Below are 19,966 nucleotides of genomic sequence, written 5' to 3'. Positions count from 1 at the left end.
GAAAACAAATTTTCTTTTTCCTTTTTGAGACAGTTTTGCTCTGTTGCCCAGGCTGGAGTACAGTGGTGTGATCTCGGCTCACTGCAACCTCTGCCTTCTGGGTTCAAGTGATTCTCCTGCCTCAGCCTCCTGAGTAGCTTGGATTACAGGTGTGCACCACCACACCCAGCTAATTTTTGTATTTTTAGTAGAGATGGGGTTTCACCATGTTGGCCAGGCTGGTCTTCAACTCCTGACCTCAGGTGATTCGCCCACCTCAGCCTCCCAAAGTGCTGGGATTACAGGCCTGAGCCACTGCGCCCGTCCCTTTTTCCTGTTCTTAAAACTTCTGGTATAACTAAGATGATGCTATAGAACTTGAGCAAGTTCTTTTCTTGAAGACTATTAGCTTAATACTGTTTATCCCATAAGGTACAGCTTACTATGCTCCCAATTTAACTCTAAACTTACTAGGGCCTATAATAACATACAGTCCAGGAGGTTCAACAAGAAAACTTTCATAGCATAATGATTAAGAACATAAGTACTGCAGTCAGACATATCTAGGCTGCAGTCTACCACTTTCAAACAGTGGAACCCTGGAAACTTTTTTTTTTTTTTTTGCAGTAGCATGATCATAGCTCACTGTAACCTTGAATTCTTGGGTTCAAGTGATCCTCCTGCCTCAGCCTACCAAGTACCTAGGACTACAGGCATGCACCACCATGCCTAGATTTTTTTTTTTTTTTTTTGAGATGGGGTCTTGCTATGTTGCCCAGGCTGGTCTTTAACTTCTGTCCTCAAGTGATCTTCATACCTTGCCCTCCCAAAGTACTAAGATTACAGGTGTGAGCTACCACACCCAGCTAGGAAAATTATATAACCCTTCTAGGCCTCAGTTCCCTCGCTGGAGATAATGGATACAGATTTAATTACAATGTGCTTAGTACAGTGCCTGGCCATAAGAGTCACTCAGTAAAAAGTCATCATAAGATTTCAGGGTCCATAAGAAGAGTATGTGTAGTTAAGAAGGGCCTCCAGAGACAACCTACCTTATCTTCTACAGATGTCCAGGATTTACCAGCTCATGTATAGCATGGAATCATACTAACAACATTCACCATGTTCTGTTGGCTCTTAACGTTCCAGTTAATACAGAAAACTCTCCCCCTGCCAATTGCCCTCCCCATGCACTGACTTCTGCAAATTCTCCAGTAGTGTCACCACAAACAAGTCCTTATCTTCCAGGTGACATCTGTATCATTCCTTCCTCCAGCTTCTTTGATGATGTTTGTAGTTAAGAGCTCCACTGCCTTCTAAGATGCATTGGGATTCCTCTCCACTACCTTTACATTTTCCTTTAAATGTTATTTTTCACCTTATAAAAAGGGTATCGTGCTGTATGTAATTTTTAGGACTTTTTTCACCTAATGTTGTGCTGCTAATATTCATGCATATTGTTTTATGTCACTGTAGCTCATTTGTTTTGGCTACTGTACATTATCCACTCTTCCGATGATGGGCACCTGGGTAGCTTCTAGGCTTTTGCTATTGTGAAACTGCCACAAAGTATATTCGTGTTCACATTTTCTATTGTACATGTATGTTTCTTACAGCATATACCCAGGAGTGTTACTGCTGGACTGTAATATGTGAATGTTAGATGTTACTTCATGTATTATTATTAAAGACAGAGTATCACTCTGTTGCCCAGGCTGGAGTGCAGCGGTGTGATCTCAGCTCACTGTAACCTCTGCCTACCCAGATCAAGCTATTCTCCTGTCTCAGCCTCCCAAGTAGCTGGGACTACAGGTGCACACCACCACCCCCGGCTAATTTTTGTATTTTTAGTAGAGATGGGCTTTCACCACATTGGTCAGGCTGGTCTTGAACTCCTCACCTCAGCTGATCCACCTACCTCAGCTTCCCAAAGTGCTGGGATTACAGGCGTGTGCCACTGCACCCAGCCATGTATTATGTTTTTCATATCTACTTCATCTTTCCTTGTCTCTTTGAGAATATTTATTACGTTTATGTTTTGGTCTGTTCATTCTGATTCAAAAATATGTTTATGTATGTATTTAAAGGCTTGGAATAACATGTACACAACTATGTATGGTGGCCATCTTTGAAGGACTGCAACTATGAAAAAACCATCAGTTCAACTGTCCCGGACAGCATTTCATTGTATTATGTAATTGTAGAAAGCCTTAATCAAGATAAAAATAGGATGACTTATCAGAAACTGAAGAATTTTCTTAAGAAAGCAACGTTTACTGAAGGATACCTTCATTCCAGCCATGATGAGCATCTGTCTTCTTAGGCAATCATGGTGAAGCTCCAGGGTAGTATAACCCATCTCTCCCACTCATCCCTGAGCCTTGGTCCTGGACTGAATGTGGTTAAAGGTTGTGGAAATAAAAAAAGAACCAAAATAAGAACACTGTCCATAAAAGCCAAGCTCAGAGACTGGTCCTCTTTTGCTTAGGTACAGCAGGAGCAGGAAGGATCGACATTCTTGAAAGCATACCTTCTATTCATTTGGCTTTTTTGGCTTGGGGCCCCAGTGTAGAGCCGAGTACTCCACTGCCCTTTCTCCACTCACAAATGTCTGCATATGTACATGTCCGGCACTTCCAAGCCTCCTCCACATCGACTCCCTGGGGCTCTCGGTGGCCCATCCAGTAGGCCATATAATGCTGCACCTTGGCTCTCACCTCCTTCTCTTCAAAGGCTACAATCTCAGTACCCAGCACCGTGGCAGTCTCTTGGTGGATATACTCAATCTTCAAGATATCAATAACTGGGAGGTCTGACAGTGTTAGAGACAAGAAGACCAGTTCCATGAGGTCACCCAAAGATTTCACAGAGAAGCCTCCTTTCCGGGCATGCCTCAGCACTGATGGCCCGAGTGGCTTTTCTGGACACAACTTCGTGTGGTGGATTAAGCTAGCAGGGGTCACTTTACCTTGTACCATGGCATCAAAGATATACTTGTATAGGCTGACTTGAAAACAGTCTTTCTTTTTCTGAGCTTCCAGAGGGAGCATAGGGCGCCTGCGTGTCTTGAGTTCTGCCAGTTCCAGTTCCCCCTTGGCTGTATAGTGCAGCTCATCGATCACTCCAACAAGAAGTACACCCTCCACTTCCCCAAACACGGGAAACTCTCTGATGTGCCCTTCTGACTGCAGGGCAGGAATCATCAAAAGTATGTTCAGAAACTTAATTGCCCAAGCATCTTCTTTAGTGGTGACTGGGACAGTCACAAGATCATGAAGTTCTAGTTCTCTAGCTAGGTGTATGCTGGCACCAGTGTCCAAAACAGCTGCCTTCTCAGGTGCCAAAAAACCAGGAAGCTCCTTCCCATATGCTGTTTGCAGTTCACACCAGTTCTGAGTAGCCAGGTCAGTGACATACAAATATTTAAGGTGGAATCTCTCCATGGGTGATAAGATATCCAATCCTCTTTTCCAGTTTTGTAAGCTTATGGGTTTATCATCCTTCCCAAGGGATTCAGAAGATGGGCCAGGCATGTTAACTAAAGCATTTGACTCTTGGGCATCTTCTAGGTCCAGAAACTCCAGGAATTCTGAGTCACTCAAGTCTGAGAACCCGGAGGCTTCTGCTGACACTGTCTCCTCTTCTCTTGTCTCTGCCATGGCACAGCTCTGGATTGGGCTAGAAGGGCCCTGCATAACATGTTAAAGAAATGCACTGTTCAAATAAAAACTTTCTCAAAAGCACTTTCAAATTTCAGTAAGATAAAAACAAAATCATGACAAATTATTGACTTATATTCTTTAAAAAAGCCAGTTTATTTATGACCAATTAGTAATGCCATAGAGTTGTAGTACAGATATGTATTGCAATAGGGTTCCTTATATAATCCATATATATCACTTGGCAGAATTTTTCTTTTTTTTTTTTTTTTTTGAGACGGAGTCTCGCTCTGTCACCCAGGCTGGAGTGCAGTGGCGCGATCTCGGCTCACCGCAAGCTCCGCCTCCTGGGTTCACACCATTCTCCTGCTTCCGCCTCCTGAGTAGCTGGGACTATAGGCACCCGCCACCATGCCCGGCTAATTTTTTGTATTTTAGTAGAGACGGGGTTTCACCGTGTTAACCAGGATGGTCTCAATCTCCTGACCTCATGATCCACCCACCTCAGCCTACCAAAGTGCTGGGATTACAGGCGTAAGCCACCACAGAATTTTTAAAGGGGAAAAATAGTTTTATTCCTGGATCTTCCACTAACATACTGTGTGTGACTTTAAGCAAACCACCTTTCTTGGTCTCAGTTTCTTCAGATTTAAAAAGAAATTTGAGGCCGGGCAGGTGGCTAACGCCTGTAATCCCAGCCCTTTGGAAGACTGAGGTGGGCAGATCACTTGAGGTCAGGAGTTCAAGACCAACCTGGCTAACATGGTGAAACCCCATCTCTACTAAAAATACAAAAATTAGCTGAGTATGGTGGCACACACATGTATTCCTAGTTACTCGGGAGGCTGAGGCAGGAGAATTGCTTGAACAGGGAGATGGAGGTTGCAGTGAGCCGCGACTGTGCCACTGCACTCCAGCCTAGGTGACAGAGCAAGACTCTGTCTCAAGAAAAAGAAAAAAAAAAAAAAAAAAAAGGAGATTTGAGGTTTGCCTTTTCTGCTTCAAAATTCTATTAACTTGAAAGAGTATTTCATTATTTTAAGTGAATATACATCTTTGTAGGAACAATGTTTGAGAAGTTTACCAAGGGCCACCTTCTACAATTCCCTTGATACAAAGTCCTTGATGAGGAAAATGAACCTCAACTACAAACTGTTCCTTGAGAGAAAGTAGCTCTGCAATAACTGTTTTTAAATGCAGTTCAAGGAACCTAGTATGGCAAAATTCAAAGATCGACTATAGATAAATACGAATAAATATAGTCTAACACAAATTAATGCATGAAATAATAAGAGGATGTTACAGCAACACATGGAAATTAGTAGCTTGACTTCATAAATTATCCTCTTAATATTATAGAAATTGGGGCTGGGCACGATGGCTCACACCTGTAATCCCAGCACTTTGGTAGGCTGAGGAGGGAGGATCATGAGGTCAGGAGATCGAGACCATCCTGGCTAACACGGTGACACCCCGTCTCTATTAAAAAAAATACAAAAAAATTAGCCAGGCATGGTGGTGGGTGCCTGTAGACCTAGCTACTCGGGAGGCTGAGGCAGGAGAATGGCGTGAACCGGGGAGGCGGAGCTTGCAGTGAGCCGAGATCACACCACTGCATTCCAGCCTGGTTGACAGAGCAAGACTCTGTCTCAAAAAAAAAGTATATATATATTTATATATATATAGTGGTGTATATATATAAATATATATAATATATATTTATCATATTGTATATATAAAATATATAATATAAAAAATATATATATTTTAGAAATTGGTGTCTGTCACTAAATTGGGGTTTCCCATTAAGTTTATTTTCTCCCTCCACAAGAAACTAGCTTATAATGGGAAAAAAATCTGCCTATTAGAGATTAAAAACTCAAAATTTACTGCTATAACAGAGAGTATTTATTGTGTGGTTAATTATTGTGTGCCAGACACTGAGCCAAGTGTTTTACATCCAGTATCTCACTACCCTTTTTCTTTCAACTTTTTTTTTTTTTTTTTTTTTTTTTTTTTGAGACGGAGTCTCGCTCTGCCGCCCAGGCTGGAGTGCAGTGGCCCGATCTCAGCTCACTGCAAGCTCCGCCTCCCGGGTTCACGCCATTCTCCTGCCTCAGCCTCCCGAGTAGTTGGGACTACAGGCGCCCGCCACCGCGCCCGGCTAGTTTTTCGTATTTTTTAGTAGAGACGGGGTTTCACCGTGTTAGCCAGGATGGTCTCGATCTCCTGACCTCGTGATCCGCCCGTCTCGGCCTCCCAAAGTGCTGGGATTACAGGCTTGAGCCACTGCGCCCGGCCTCAACTTTTTACTATAAAGATTTTCAAGGCTGGGTACAGTGGCTCAAGCCTATAATCCCAGCACTTTGGGAGGCCGAGGCAGGTAGATCACCTGGGGTCGGGAGTTTGAGACCAGCCTGGCCAACACATGGTGAAACTTCATCTCCACTAAAAATATGAAAAATTAGCCAGGTGTGATGGCAGGTACCTGTAATCCCAGCCACTCGGGAGGCTGAGGGGGTAAAATTGCTTGGACCTAGGAGGCGGAGGTTGCAGTGAGCTGAGATAGCACCACTGCACTCCAGCCTGGGCGGCAGAGTGAAGACTCCGTCTCAAAAAAAATAAAAATAAAAAAAGATTTTCAAACATACAGAGAAGTAGAAAGAATAAAACAATGAACACCCATGTCCACACCATGTAGATGAACAACTGCTGACATTTTGCTGTATTTGCTTCTTGTGTGTGTACTTTTTTGTTTTGGCTGACCTATTTTGAAGTAAATTACAGACATCATAACACTTTAAAATCTAAATGTTTCAGCATACATTTCCAAATGGCATTCTTCATAACCACAATACTATCTTCCAAATGACATTCTCCTCATAACTACATTATCACATCTAACAAAATTAGTAATTCCTTAACATTCCGGTTCATATTTGAATTTCCCCAACTGTCCTCAAAATGTCCCAGATAGCTTTTCTTTAATCCAGGAAACAAAGACCACACATTATGTTTGATTGTTTTGTCTTTCAAGTATTTTTTAATCTTAAGAAACTAGGTGGCCGGGCACAGTGGTTCACACCTGTAATCCTGGCACTTTGGGAGGCCAAGGCGGGCAGATCACGAGGTCAGGAGATCGAGACCATCCTGGCTAACACAGTGAAACCCCATCTCTTTACTAAAAGTACAAAAAATTAGCCGGGCGTGGCAGCAGGCACCTATAGTTCCAGCTACTCAGGAGGCTGAGGTAGGAGAATGGCGTGAACCTAGGAGGCTGAGCTTGCAGTGAGCTGAGATCGCGCCACTGCACTCTAGCCTGGGCAACAGAGCAAGACTCCGTCTCAAAAAAAAAAAAAAAGAAAAGAAACTAGGCAAATTATGAAGATACTCTTTTTAAGCCTTCCTCCTAACCCCACATATCTAACCTGCATAGAGAGTAAACAAAACAAGATGCAACCAGTCCACTAGTGTTTGACTTTGAGTGCCAGGAAAATAAATAATTTGACATAGAATTTAAGCTGATAGAGATAGCTATGAACCAAATGTCTCCTTCTTGTTATTCTATTATTCTAATAAGCAGAGAAATAAGTTGAACGCACCAACTCCTATGTCAAAGCGTAAGAAGTGATGCCCTGAAAACATCATTAATATCAATTGTGGTTGTGTTTAACTGATTTTCAAATAGTCTAAATGTCACTAATAAAAGAAAACATAGATAGCTAGAAGGAAAGTTATCTGCAATGAACACAAATAACACAATAGTAAGACTTTTGCTTATAGAGTATCCTATAAAGTTCTTGCTTTACAGGATATTTCAATAGTAACAAAACACAGAAGCTGTACATTTGCACAAGTGTTATAAACCGTAAATGTGCTTTAAATAATTTCAAGAAACTATTTCAACTATGAAGTCTCTGAAAATTGGTAAGAATCTTTACCCTTCACTAAGAAACTAAAGTTAAAGCGCATTTGTAACATATATGCTATGAGGTTTTCGTGGGGGGTAAGGGGGAACTCCAAGTCCAAATCAATTAATCATAAAATATTTTATTTCAAATATCTAGACCTGGCTGTCCAATATGGTAACCACTAGTAGCCACTAGCCATACGTGGCTACTTAAATTTAAATTAATTAAAATAAAACTCACTTCTCAGTTGCACTAGCCATGTATTAAATGCTCAGCAGGTACATCTGGCTGGTGGATACAGATAAGGCACAGATAGAGAACAGTTCCCTGATCACAGAAAGCTCTATTGAACAGCACAGAGTTAGACTATTTTCTGTGTACACATTAACTCCCCAAAGAGAGAGTAAGCTCCTGAAATGTATGGAGTTCCTACTTGTTTTACATACAACATTGAGAACAGGTAGTCCTAAACAGGTAAGTGAAATGTCTTTTGGAGAAGATACAAAGCGGGGCATTCTCTGTGAAAGTATTCATCTATAAGAATAAAACAGTACACTAAGAATGGATAACTGACACTCAGATGCGCGGCTGGGACTTTCCTACCCAGAAAAGAATCCAGAAGAGAGCATAATGCAGTGCATTGTGTCCCAAATTGTAGTTTGTATCTCTGACACGAGACGATTTTACATAGCGCATGGACTGACATTTTTAGATACACCTTAGAATAACTATACTGTTATTGGAGCAGCCATCAAATGGCTAATTTCACAGATATTGTTTCTTAGGACAAGTTTGATTTAACAAAAGTAAGTAAAAACATATAAGAATAATACAGGTAGTACACAGGTAGGGCAAAATTGTTAGGTAGTAAGTGAATGGCATGCTGGGAAATAGCATAATGCCAAGAGTCTGAGAGTCCTCCTACAGATCTGGATTCTGAACCTAATTCTGAGTGGTTCGGTAGCATTTAGTAGTATGCTACTTGCCTTTTGAGTAAGCTTGGACAAGGTTCTAGTTTTCCTTAAGTTATTGACACATCTTTAAAATACCTACTAACCCTACTCAGCTATCCGACCATTGAGTGATAACATATAGTACACATATTAGCACTCGATAAAGATAGATCTTGTTTTTCCCAAGTAAGAGATGAGAGAGTGTATCGATTCCCCCTGACAAAGGAGATTAAACTTTAGAAGAGAAGAAACTCTTATTCACCTGTGACTTAGTTGATCTCCCTCCTCACAGGGAAGGCCAGAATGCTGAAATGACAAGGCTAGGGAAGAGAAAGAAGTTTTGAAAGACCAGGTCTGCATTAAAGAACCTAAATTAGCAACTTAGGTCCTTGCTATCGTAGAACCGGAACTTCTGGTCCTTTCTTACCTGACCATTCCCATGTTGGGTGTTTTCTCCTCTCAGATTCACACTGCACAGACTGTTACCCACCCCAGTTACCCACCCCAGATCCTAGTCTACATAAGGCTCGCCTCTCTCCTGGGGCAAACTCTCTCCAAGATTTCTTCCTTTCCCCCGTACTCTGGATGCAGTGACGAGCCAATCCCCGCTCCCTGAAAGTAAAAGGGTCAAACATAACCAAGGTCCCCGAGGAGCTCCGAGATCAGTTCCCTCTTCCAGCTCCATTCTCTACCCAACAGCTCAGGCAAGAGACCTTATGACAGCGGCTCTTTCTCTCTGATGGGCTCCGGCCTTCTGCGGAATTGCCGATGGCAACATCCTGACTTGTTGAGTGCAGCCCGGACTTGTGGGCTGCGCGGGCGTTTGCCTTCAGCGGAGATCTTTTCTCTGGCCCTAAAGCACTGTCTCCCAGGGAGTGCCATGCATGCCCTAAAGTGTACTGCGCACTTCCTACAGTCCTGGCAGAGCCAGGAATGAGAGCAAGGAGTCGTCCACCTCGGGAAGGAGTCCCGGCCGACAGCACCGTGTTCCGAGGGCGAAGGTCCAGAACGGGAACCCGGCCTGCGAGGGGAGCCGCTCCCACCAAGGGAGCGGAACGCGGCGATCGCAGGAACAGAACCCTAGGCTCCGAAACGCAGCCTCCCACCCCATTCTCCGGCCTTCCCCTAACCTCGGATACTCCTCCGAACCTCGGACTCCACCTGGTTTCGCCGCGGCCTCGGAGCTGCTCTCGGACGCTCCCAGCGAGGAGACTGAAGAAGCCGGGCAGAGCGCGCTGCCGGAGCGGTCTACACTGCCTGCCCCGCCACTTGCAAAAAAGCCGCCCAGAGCCCAGTCCCAGAGTGCCCCGCGGCTGCCCACGGACCGCCTTCCCAGAGGCCTTCGCGGCGCCGCCTACCTCGCGAGCCTGCGGCTGGGGCGGAAATCTGTGTCTGTGGGCGGCGGAGGGTGCTGCTTATGGGAGGGCAGGTTTTGGGAGCTCGCTAAAGCCGGTCAGTCCCTGTGTTTGCGCCGCTGTCTGTGGGTCGTTTAATTCCGGGCGCAGCTGACCTGTAAGCTCCCTCTCTGGCAAGGTCTCCCAGTTACCACCAGGACAGTCCAAGCAAGGTCTGGGCCGGTCGCTGCCCCCGGTGAAGTGCCGCGTCTAGGCTTGGCCATCCGTGGATTCAGCATCCCCACCTTAGCACCTCCCGCCAGCTTTTCCAGTGAGAGCAAAACCACGAACTCACTTTTGAGAGATGCTGGCGCTTCCCTCATCAATATATATATGTTTTTTCTGTTTGCTTACTTTTAACTAAACGTTTATTGATAAATATAACACAATTTTATTCTGAAATATAAAGCAAAGTGTAATTATTATGAACAGACAAGTCATTAGAGCGAAAAAAGAAGTGTCAGGTTCTTCGCAGATACACTTCCTGAGAAAACCACTAGCCCGACTTCTATGACACTTTGCTTTTCTTATATTTATTTATTTATTTATTTTTATCAAAAGCAGATACTTGATTCTTTGCTTTTCTTTACGGTTTATCACTTACACTTGAAAACTGGATTTGTGACAAAGGTGGTATCATACAGCCATGGAGAAAAGACGGTGTATTCAATGAAGGTTCTGACAATATGAAGGCCAGGCACGGTGGCTTACGCCTGTAATCCCAGAACTTTGGGAGGCCGTGGCGGGCGGATCACGAGGTTAAGAGATCGAGACCATCCTAGCCAACATGGTGAAACCCTGTCTCTACTAAAAAGTACAAAAATGACCTGGGTGTGGTGGCACACACCTGTAGTCCCAGTTACCCGGGAGGCTGAGGCAGGAGAGTCGCTTGAACCAGGAGGCAGAGGTTGCAGTGAGCAGAGATCACACCACTGCACTCCAGCCTGGGCAACAGAGGGAGACTCTGTCTCAAAAATAAATAAAACAAAACAAAAAAACAGGACCTCTCTCATTTCATCACAAAAATCAATTCCAGTTGGATTAAGACCTAAATGTGAAATCCTAAACTAAAAAGCCTTTAGAATATAATATAGGAAAATATCTTTGGACTTAGAATGGGTAAATATTTTAAAACAAAAATAGAAAAACGTTAAATTGGCCAGGCATGGTGGCTCATGCCTGTAATAGAAACACTTTGGGAGGCCCAGGTAGGCGGATCACTGGAGATCAGGAGTTGAGACCAGCCTGGCCAACATAGTGAAACCCCATTTCTAGTAAAAATACAAAAAATTAGCCAAGTTTGGTGGCAGGCGCCCATAATCTCAGCTACTTGGGAGGCCGAGGCGAGAGAATCACTTGAACCTGGGAGGCGGAGTTTGCAGTGAGCCGAGATCAGGCCACTACACTCCAGTCTGGGTGATAGAGTGAGATTCTGTCAAAAAAAAAAAAAAAAAAAAAGAAGAAAGAAAAGAAAAAAAGAAGAAAGAAAAAAACATTAAATTAAGACAACTACAGGCCGAGTGCACTGGCTCACACTTGTAATCCTAGCATTCTGGGAGGCCGAAGTGGGTGGATCCCTTGAGCTCAGTTCAGAAACCAGCTGGGGTAACATGGTGAAAACACGTCTCTACAAAAAATACAAAAATTAGCTGAGGATGGTGATATGTGCCTGTAGTCCCAGCTACTCTGGTGTGTCAGTTGGGAAAATTTTGAAGTGACTTGTGTTTTAGATAATATTATCAATCAATTATAGGTCTCCTGAGTGTCATAATGATTTTGTGGTTATGTAGGAAAATGTTCTTTTTCTTAGAAATACGGAAATTGAGGCCAGGCACGGTGGCTCTCACCTGTAATCCTAGCACTTTGGGAGGCCAAGGCGGGGGGATCACCTGAGGTCAGGAGTTCAAGACCAGCCTGGCCAATATGGTGAAACCCTGTCTCTACTAAAATACAAAACTTAGCCGGGCATGATGGCAGGTGCCTGTAATCCCAGCTACTCGGGAGGCTGAGATGGGAGAATTGCTTGAACCTGGGAGATGGTGGTTGCAGTGGGCCGAGATCATACCACTGCACTCCAGCCTGGGTGGCTGACCGAGACTCTTGTCTCAAAAAAAAAAAAAAAAAAAAAAAAGAAATATGGAAGTTGAGTGTATTAAATAGTCTGTTCTCATGCTGCTAATGAAGACATACCTGAGACTGGGTAATTTGTAAAGGAAAGAGATTTAATTGACTCACAGCTCCACATGGCTAGGGAGGCCTCACAATCATGGAAGGTGAAGGAGGAGCAAAGTCACCTCTTACAAGGTGGCAGGCAAGAGAGAACATCTGCAGGGGAACATACCTTTATAAAACCATCAGGTCAGCTGGGTGCAGTGCCTCACGCCTGTAATACCAGCACTTTGGGAAGCCACGGCTGGTGGATCACCTAAGGTCAGGAGTTCAAGACCAGCCTGGCCAACATGGTGAACCCCTATCTCTACTAAAAATACAAAAAATTAGCCAAGCATGATGGCAGATGCCTGTAATCCCAGCTACTCAGGAGGCTGAGGCAGGAGAATCGCTTGAACCCAGGAGGCGGAGGTTGCAGGGAGCTGAGATCGCGCCACTGCACTCCAGCCTGGGCAACAAGAGTGAAACTCCGTCTCAAAAACAAAACAAAACAAAACCATCAGATCTTGTGAGATTTATTCACTATCACGAGAACAGCATAGGAAAGACCTGCCCCCATGATTCAATTACCTCCTACCCAGTACCTCCCCTATGATATGTGGGAATTATGGGAGCTACACTTCAAGATGAGGTTTGGGTTGGGACACAACCAAACCATATCATTGAGGAAATGCTTTTTAATCCACTGAGATATGAGAAGGCATTTCTAGATTGAGGCTACAAAAACTTTCTGCCTCTTCCCCAACATAACCTTTCTTACTTGAGATGTAAACTGAATGCCAGGAAAACCCCTCCCCAGCCCCCTCACACATGGACCACTCTTCAAATGGAGTTTGAGGGGCAATGACACTGGGTAGAGTGAAGCAGAAGAGATTTAGAAACAGTCATGGAATTTGTGGGGAAAATAAATATCCAAAACATAACTTTCAGCCTAAAGACTGTGGGTCTCAAAACTGAGAAAAGAATGCCCTTTCCCCCAAAAGCTATCCTAGGAAGTCTGAGTCCTTAAGGCCCACCTGTATGCAAAAGTCATTGATTTGGTTCTTCTACCTCCAGGTCTGTAACCATCAAAATACTGCTAGACACAAATGGCCCATTTTTCTCTGTGTCCATTCTTCCCTCCTTGGTCTTTTGGAGCACAGGATTGTACCTGTAACATTGTACTGACTGCAGTCCTCCATATATCAGAGTAAGTCTTTATGTGATTACTCCTAGAGCTGCACTGTCCAATACAGTAGCCACTAGTCATATGTGGCTCTTGAACACTTGAAATGTGGCTAGTCCAAAATGAAATGTGCTATGAAATTTGCAAGCACTTTGAAGACTAAGTACAAAAAAAAAAGGTTAAATAACTCACTAATAATGTTTACATTGATTAAATGTTGAGATGATAATGTTTTGGATATACCGGTGATATGGTTTGACTCTATGTTTCCACCCAAATCTCACCTTGAATTTTAATAATCCCCATATGTTATGGGAAGGACCCAGTGGTAGGCAATTGAATCATAGGGGCGAGTTTTTCCTGTGCTATTCCTGTGATAGTGACTAAGTCTCACAATATCTGATGGTTTTATAAAGGGGAGTTCCCCTACACAAGCTTCTTGCCTGCTGCCACGTAAGATATGCCTGCTCTTCCTTCGCCTCCCACCATGATTGTGAGGCCTCTCCAGCCACGTGCAATGGTAAGTCCATTAAACCTCTTTCCTTTATAAATTAGCCAGTCTCGGGTATGTCTTTATTAGCAGCATGATAACAGACTAATAAAACTGAGTTAAATAAAACATTTTTAAATTAAGCTGGGTGTGGTGGCTCATGCCTGTAACCCCAGAACTATGGGAGGCCAAGGTGGGTGGATCACCTGAGATCAGGAGTTCAAGACCACCCTGGCCAACATGGCAAAACCCATCTCTACTAAAAATACAAAACTTAGCTGGGCATAGTGGCATGTGCCTGTAGTCCCAGCTACTCAGGAGGCTGAGGCATGAGAATTACTTGAACCCGGGAGGCAGAGGTTGCAGTGAGCCAAGACTGTACTACTACACTCCAGCCTGGGCGACAGAGTGAGACTCTGTCCAAAAAAAAAAAAAAAAAAATTAATTTTACTTGCTGTTTTTTGTTGTATTAATGTAGCTGCTAGAAAATTTAAAATTACATATATGTTTGCATTTGTGTTATGGCTTACATTATATTTCTGTTGTACAGTGCTGCTCTAGAGTATCAGAGCCTTAAAGGAAGAGAATTTATCTTGCTCAAATTGTGTTCTCACAGGTATAGGAGCAATAATCGGCATACTCTTTACATGCTCAAGAGATCTCCATTGACAATATTCTGTATTTGAGAATCTTCTATTCCTTATATGACAATCAGCTTCTCTCTTGAGTCAAACTCCAATTTCTTGCAATTGAAAGGGACATTTTTAGTCGGAGAAAGCAGGAGGAGGTAGCCCTAGACTAGGAAACTGGTGGGGGGTGAGGATGAGCTAAGGATGAAAGACTGGGGCATGCTTCTGCTAAAAGAAGGCAGCTTCGGATATGGTACATTATGAACCCTTGTGTCAAGGAGTTTTCTCTTTCCATTTCTTGGCTCTGTTTCTCCTGTGTTTGCTCCATATCCAGGCGGCCTCCCTCCTCTTCCTCTGCTAGTAGCTTCCAGGACCATGAAAGCCTTTCAGATTTGTGTCCATTGTGGGAAAAAAGGAAGTCTGTTTCCCTAATAGCTGAAACATAAGTACAGAAATTGATACTGATTGGTAAACTGGGGTTAAGCTCTATGCCTGTCTTAGCCAGAGTCTTCTAGAAAACAGAGCCTGAGGCAAGGATTAGAGTATTTTTTTTTTTTTTTAATTTGGAAGGTGTTAAGCACATGGTAGCAAGGATAAGAAGAGAAGAGGGACGTGGAGCAAATAACAATGTAAAGCAAATTGAAGTGGTAAGTTATTGCACTGGGCTATTGCCTCATGTTGAGATGTGGTTCTCCCAAACTGATTTCATAGTAATTTTATAAAATTTAAACCCCACGTTGTCACTTTCTGGTCTCAAATCCTATAGGATAAGGCTTATCTCTTTAGTCAATCCAGCCAAGAATTCAAGGACTCATCCAAGAAAGGCATACATTTTGTGAGGTGTATCACATGTCATTTCCTTGTATGATGCAAACTAAATCTGGGAGGATGAGTGGGAACTAACTAAATAAAGAAGTTGGGCTGGGCACGGTGACTCACACCTGTAATCTCAGCACTTTGGGAGGCCAAGGAGGGAGGATCACCTGAGGTTGAGTTTGAGACCAGCCTGGCCAACATGGCAAAACCTGGTCTCTACTAAAAATACAAAAATTAGCCAGGCATGGTCGCAGGCAACTGTAATCCCAGCTACTCGGGAGGCTGAGACAGTAGAATTGCTTGAACCCAGGAAGCAGAGGTTGCAGTGAGCCGAGATGGTGCTACTGCACTCCAGCCTGGGTGACAGAGAGAAATTCCATCTCAAAAAAAAAAAAAAAAAAAGACAGAAGAGAAAATTGCACCACTGAGGACCAGAAACCATGAAATACCATGGAATATTTAGGGAACCATAAGGTCTTTATAGCTGGAGCAAAATATGCCTGGGTGGAAATTTGGGAGCCACTTCTAGACAAACATGAAATGCTCTATACTGGTCTGTACTAAGAAATTTACCTTTTTTTTTTTGTCTTAGGGTCTTGCTCTGTCGCCCAGGCTGGAGGGCAGTGGTGCAATCTTGGCTCACTCTAACCTCTGCCTCCTGGGTTCAAGTAATCCTCCCACCTCAGCCTCCCTAGTAGCTGGGACTACAGGCATGCACCACGATGCCCAGCTAATTTAAAACAATTTTTTTTTTTTGAGACGAAGTCTCGCTCTGTCCCCCAGGCTGGAGTGCAGTGGCGCAATCTCAGCTCACTGCAACCTCCGCCTCCTGGGTTCAAGCGATTCTCCTGCGTCAGCCTCCTGAGTAGCTGGGACTACAGGCATGTGCCAGTACGCCCGGCTACTTTTGTATTTTTAGTAGAGACAGGGTTTCATCATGTTGGTCAGGCTGGTCTCGAACTCCTGACCTCAGGTGATCCACCTGCCTCAGCCTCCAAAAGTGCTGGGATTACAGGCATGAGCCACCACACCCGGCCTAATCTTTAAATTTTTGTAGAGAGAAGTTCTCACTATGTTGCTCAGGCTTACCTTTATCTTAAAGTTATGAGAAATGATTGAGGGATTCCAAGCAATGATGTGGTTTGATTAGACATATGTTTTAGAATGATTACTCTAGAAGCAGTGGGGAGGCTAGAGAGATTAATCCAAATCACAAATAGAAATACCAGTTTGGAATCTTTTAAGCAGTTAGAAAGTGCTAAGAACCTGATTGACACATTGGTAATGGGAATGGAGAGAAAAAGATAGACTGAGGAGAATATATGGGACTTGGTGACTGATTGGGGGAGGTAATGGATGAGAGGAAGAAATTTAAGCTGGAGAACTGGGTAGATGGTGGTACCACTTCCTGGGTTATGGAATACAGATTTTATTGAAAAGATTATGAGTTGAGTTTTGGACATATTGACTTTGAGGTGACTGTGGGATAGCCAAGTGGAGATACCCAGTTGGACACTGAATACAATGATCTGGAGCTCAGGAAAGATTTCTAAGATAGAGATATAGAGTAAGAAGTGTTGGGGCTGGGCACGATGGCTCATGCCTGTAATCCCAGCACTTGGGAAGCTGAGGTGGGAGGATCACTTGAGGCCAGGAGTTTGACACTAGCCTGGGCAACAAAGTGAGCCCCTATCTCTACAGAAAATTTAAAACATTAGCTGGGCGTGGTGATGTGAGCCTGTAGTCTTAACTACTTGGGAGGTTGAGGTGGGAGGATTGAGCACAGTTCAACGCTGCAGTGAGCTATGGATTGGGCCACTGCACTCCAGTCTAGGTAACAGAGCAAGGCCCTGTCTTTAAAAAATAAATAAATAAATAATACAAATAAAATTAGCGTTTAAAAAAAAAGTGTTGGGATGTCAATACAATAAATCAAACAGGCCAGGCGCAGTGGCTCACGGATGTAATCCCAGCACTCTGGGAGGCCGTGGCAGGCAGATCACTTGAGGTCAGGAGTGTGAAACTGGCCTGGTCAACATGGTGAAACCTCATCTCTACTATAAAATACAAAAAAATTAGCCAGGCATGGTGGTGCATGCCTGTAATCCCAGCTACTCGGGAGGCTGAGGCATGAGAATTGCTAGAACCTGGAAGGCAGAGGTTGCAGTGAGCCGAGATCACGCCACTGCACTCCAGTCTAGGGGACAGAGCGAGACTTCGTCTCAAAAAAAAAAAAAAAAATCACTCGGACAAAATGTCTAGCTAGACAAGAGACTATGCCTACTGACACACCCCTAGAGAAGGACATTTCTGTCCTCAGCAAAGGGAGGGAATAGTGCCTATGGGGTAAACAAAATAAACACACAGGCACTGATAACAAGCCAAGCCAGTGGGTAGGCTCTGAAGCATAACATAAGGCTTCCTGGAGCAGTAGTAAACCTAAGAAGTAAACTTCTTTAAAATGGCAAAGTGTGGCTATATTCAGCCAATTAAAAGCAGGTGTATGGAAAGCTAGGATGACAAATTTGGAGTAAATGTGCTAAAAAAAAAATGTGACTGAGTTATAAGATATGAGTAATTGAAGATGGTTATTCTCCATTTATGGTTTTAGATTAGGTGAGTTCCTAAACCCTTCTCAGTTCCAAAATCCTGATTCCATGAGCTGGCATTGAAGAATGGGTAAGATTTGGAACTCTACAAACACTAAACCCTTCCTCCGGGAGCTGTTCTCCTGCCCTTCCAGCCACTCCATCCATATGGTTCTCATAAAACCCGACATCTCTGCCTACAATTGATTTAAGGGTGGGCACCTCACCTACCTGGGCCAATAAGAATCCTTACCCCAGGAATTTTACACTGAAGATGGAAAGAGAAGACAGCTTTTGTCTGGGTGATGGAAACTGAACATATGTAAAATATGGAATTGACAGTAACCATGATTTGCAATCAGGTGTTTAAAAAGGCAGGGCCAGAATGAAGACAGAAACAGAGGTGAAAGATGGAGCGGAAAAAACAATCTGGGTTTCCCAAAGTCCTTCAAGACCTGGTCCCAGTCCACTGTGAGCATGTATCATAGCCCCTGAATTCCATGAGACACCCCAATATCCCTCTAATAACATCATCCTCCTTTGAGGCTTCAGGTAGCCCCAGTTGATTTCTAGTTATTTGCAACCTAAAGAATCCTAACATACTGACTTTGGTCAGAGCCCATATGGGAAGGAGAAAAGTAAACAGAAGTTGAAGCTATAAGGTAGGACTAGATATAATGAGGATCTTAAGTGCCAGGCGTTGGATTGTAACTGGAGTAGTGGCTGTGGGGAGGGACCTGATAGGAAATCCATTAACACAGAATCACTAAAACTTTCATCAAATGTTATCAGGTTTAAAAATAAAACACGTTCAAAATCACTGTGGTGCTGGCTTTGGTATTTAGCTTTCACCACATCGTAAGCAATTTTAATTAATGCTCATTCGTTAATTTTCATTAGAAAGTTTTGTCTCCTGCTGTCTCCTTCCATGTGTTAACTATAACTCTCTAACACAAGCATCCTGTAAAATGCTATGTATGTTCAGGCTATCATTCATGGTAGACCCTGCCATCCTAAATACCTTGCCTCAATCATCAGTTCTCTTCCATTCCCATCAGAAGGATTGCAGCCAAGATTATATTCACTGCAATGAGTCCTTTTAAAGAGACTGATCCTTTTATCTTTATCTTTTACAATCTAAAAGGATCAGTTTCCTTAAAAGGACTCTCATCCATCAAACAGTTCCAGCCTCATTAAGTCGGAGACTGGAACAGTTGGTGGAAAGGTGTCTCCTTCTCCGGCTGAGACTTTGGTGAACTGGGCTACCAATCAAGATGCAGATTCCTCTCTGGCTCCAGGTATGGAAAGTGGTCACTATTTCTAAGGGGTGCAGCCCACCTGGTCCTTCTAGGCCATGTTATTGAAACAAGCTGATGCTCCTCAGATGGCAGATAGGCCTGTTGATCCAGGTCTAGGAGATGCTTCAGCATCAGATATGGCTCCTACAGTTCCATATCTTGCCGGTGGGAAAATAAATAGGTCCAAACCTCTATGAAGGCCCATTTGCCAATATCCATAATAAAAACACATATACTCTTGGCTGGGTGCAGCCTCCCAAATTACTGGGATTAAATTACCTGTAATCCCAGTAATTTGGGAGGCTGAGGTGGATGGATTGTTTGAGGCCAGGAGTTCAAGACCAGCCTGGCCTACATGGCGAAACCCTGTCTCTACTAAAATACAAAAATCAGCTGGGCATGGTGGCACATACCTGTAATCTCAGCTACTCAGGAGGCTGTAGGCAGTAGAGCCACTTGAGCCCAAGAGGCAGAGGATGCAGTGAGCCGAGATTGTGTCACTGCACTCCAGCCTGGGAGACTATGTTTCAAAAAACAACAACAACAACAACAAGGAAAAAAACCCAAAAAACAAACAAAAAACCCTCCACGCATACTCTCTAGCACAGAAATTCCAGTTCTAGGAATTTACCCTACATACTTACATGTGTGTGAAACAAAAATGTGTAAGACTATTCATTGAACACTGTAAACAAAAGACTGAAAATAACCAAAACCCATCCATAGCGAAGTGTTGGAGTACATTTATACCATGGAATACTATGCAGCTATAAAAAAGAATAAGTAGGCACTCTATATAGTGAAGAGGAATGACATCTATGATATGTTGTTTGGTTTTTGTTTTTGAGACAGAGTCTCACTCTGTTGCTCAGGCTGGAGTGCAGAGGTATGATCATGGCTGACTGCAGCCTCGAT

At 43.6% G+C, this 19,966-nt stretch overlaps 2 protein-coding genes across 5 annotated transcripts in view; one reads left to right on the top strand and one right to left on the bottom strand.

Annotated features, from left to right (window-relative positions):
* Positions 1-19,966, top strand: part of PPT1 (palmitoyl-protein thioesterase 1) — a 576,153-nt gene that overhangs the window by 135,744 nt on the left and 420,443 nt on the right. The window lies entirely within an intron of this gene.
* On the bottom strand, positions 2,152-9,806 carry EXO5 (exonuclease 5). Of its 4 annotated transcripts, none has more exons than XM_050799756.1 (3): positions 9,633-9,806; positions 8,765-8,822; positions 2,152-3,668 (listed from the first exon to the last, which is right to left on the bottom strand). In XM_050799756.1, exon 3 carries the CDS (start codon positions 3,636-3,638, stop codon positions 2,517-2,519), a length of 1,122 nt encoding a protein of 373 aa, XP_050655713.1. In that variant the 5' UTR covers positions 3,639-3,668; positions 8,765-8,822; positions 9,633-9,806; the 3' UTR covers positions 2,152-2,516. The 4 variants fall into 4 exon arrangements, with proteins under 4 accessions (XP_050655713.1, XP_050655704.1, XP_050655722.1 ...); XM_050799747.1 differs by having other exon boundaries at positions 9,664-9,793; XM_050799765.1 differs by lacking the exon at positions 8,765-8,822 and having other exon boundaries at positions 9,633-9,793.

This window comes from Macaca thibetana, chromosome 1 (assembly GCF_024542745.1).
Source record: "Macaca thibetana thibetana isolate TM-01 chromosome 1, ASM2454274v1, whole genome shotgun sequence".
Classification (NCBI taxonomy): Eukaryota; Metazoa; Chordata; class Mammalia; order Primates; family Cercopithecidae; genus Macaca; species Macaca thibetana.
The sequence above is the reverse complement of the archived record's forward strand: the minus strand, read 5'-3'. Positions and strand labels throughout refer to the sequence as shown.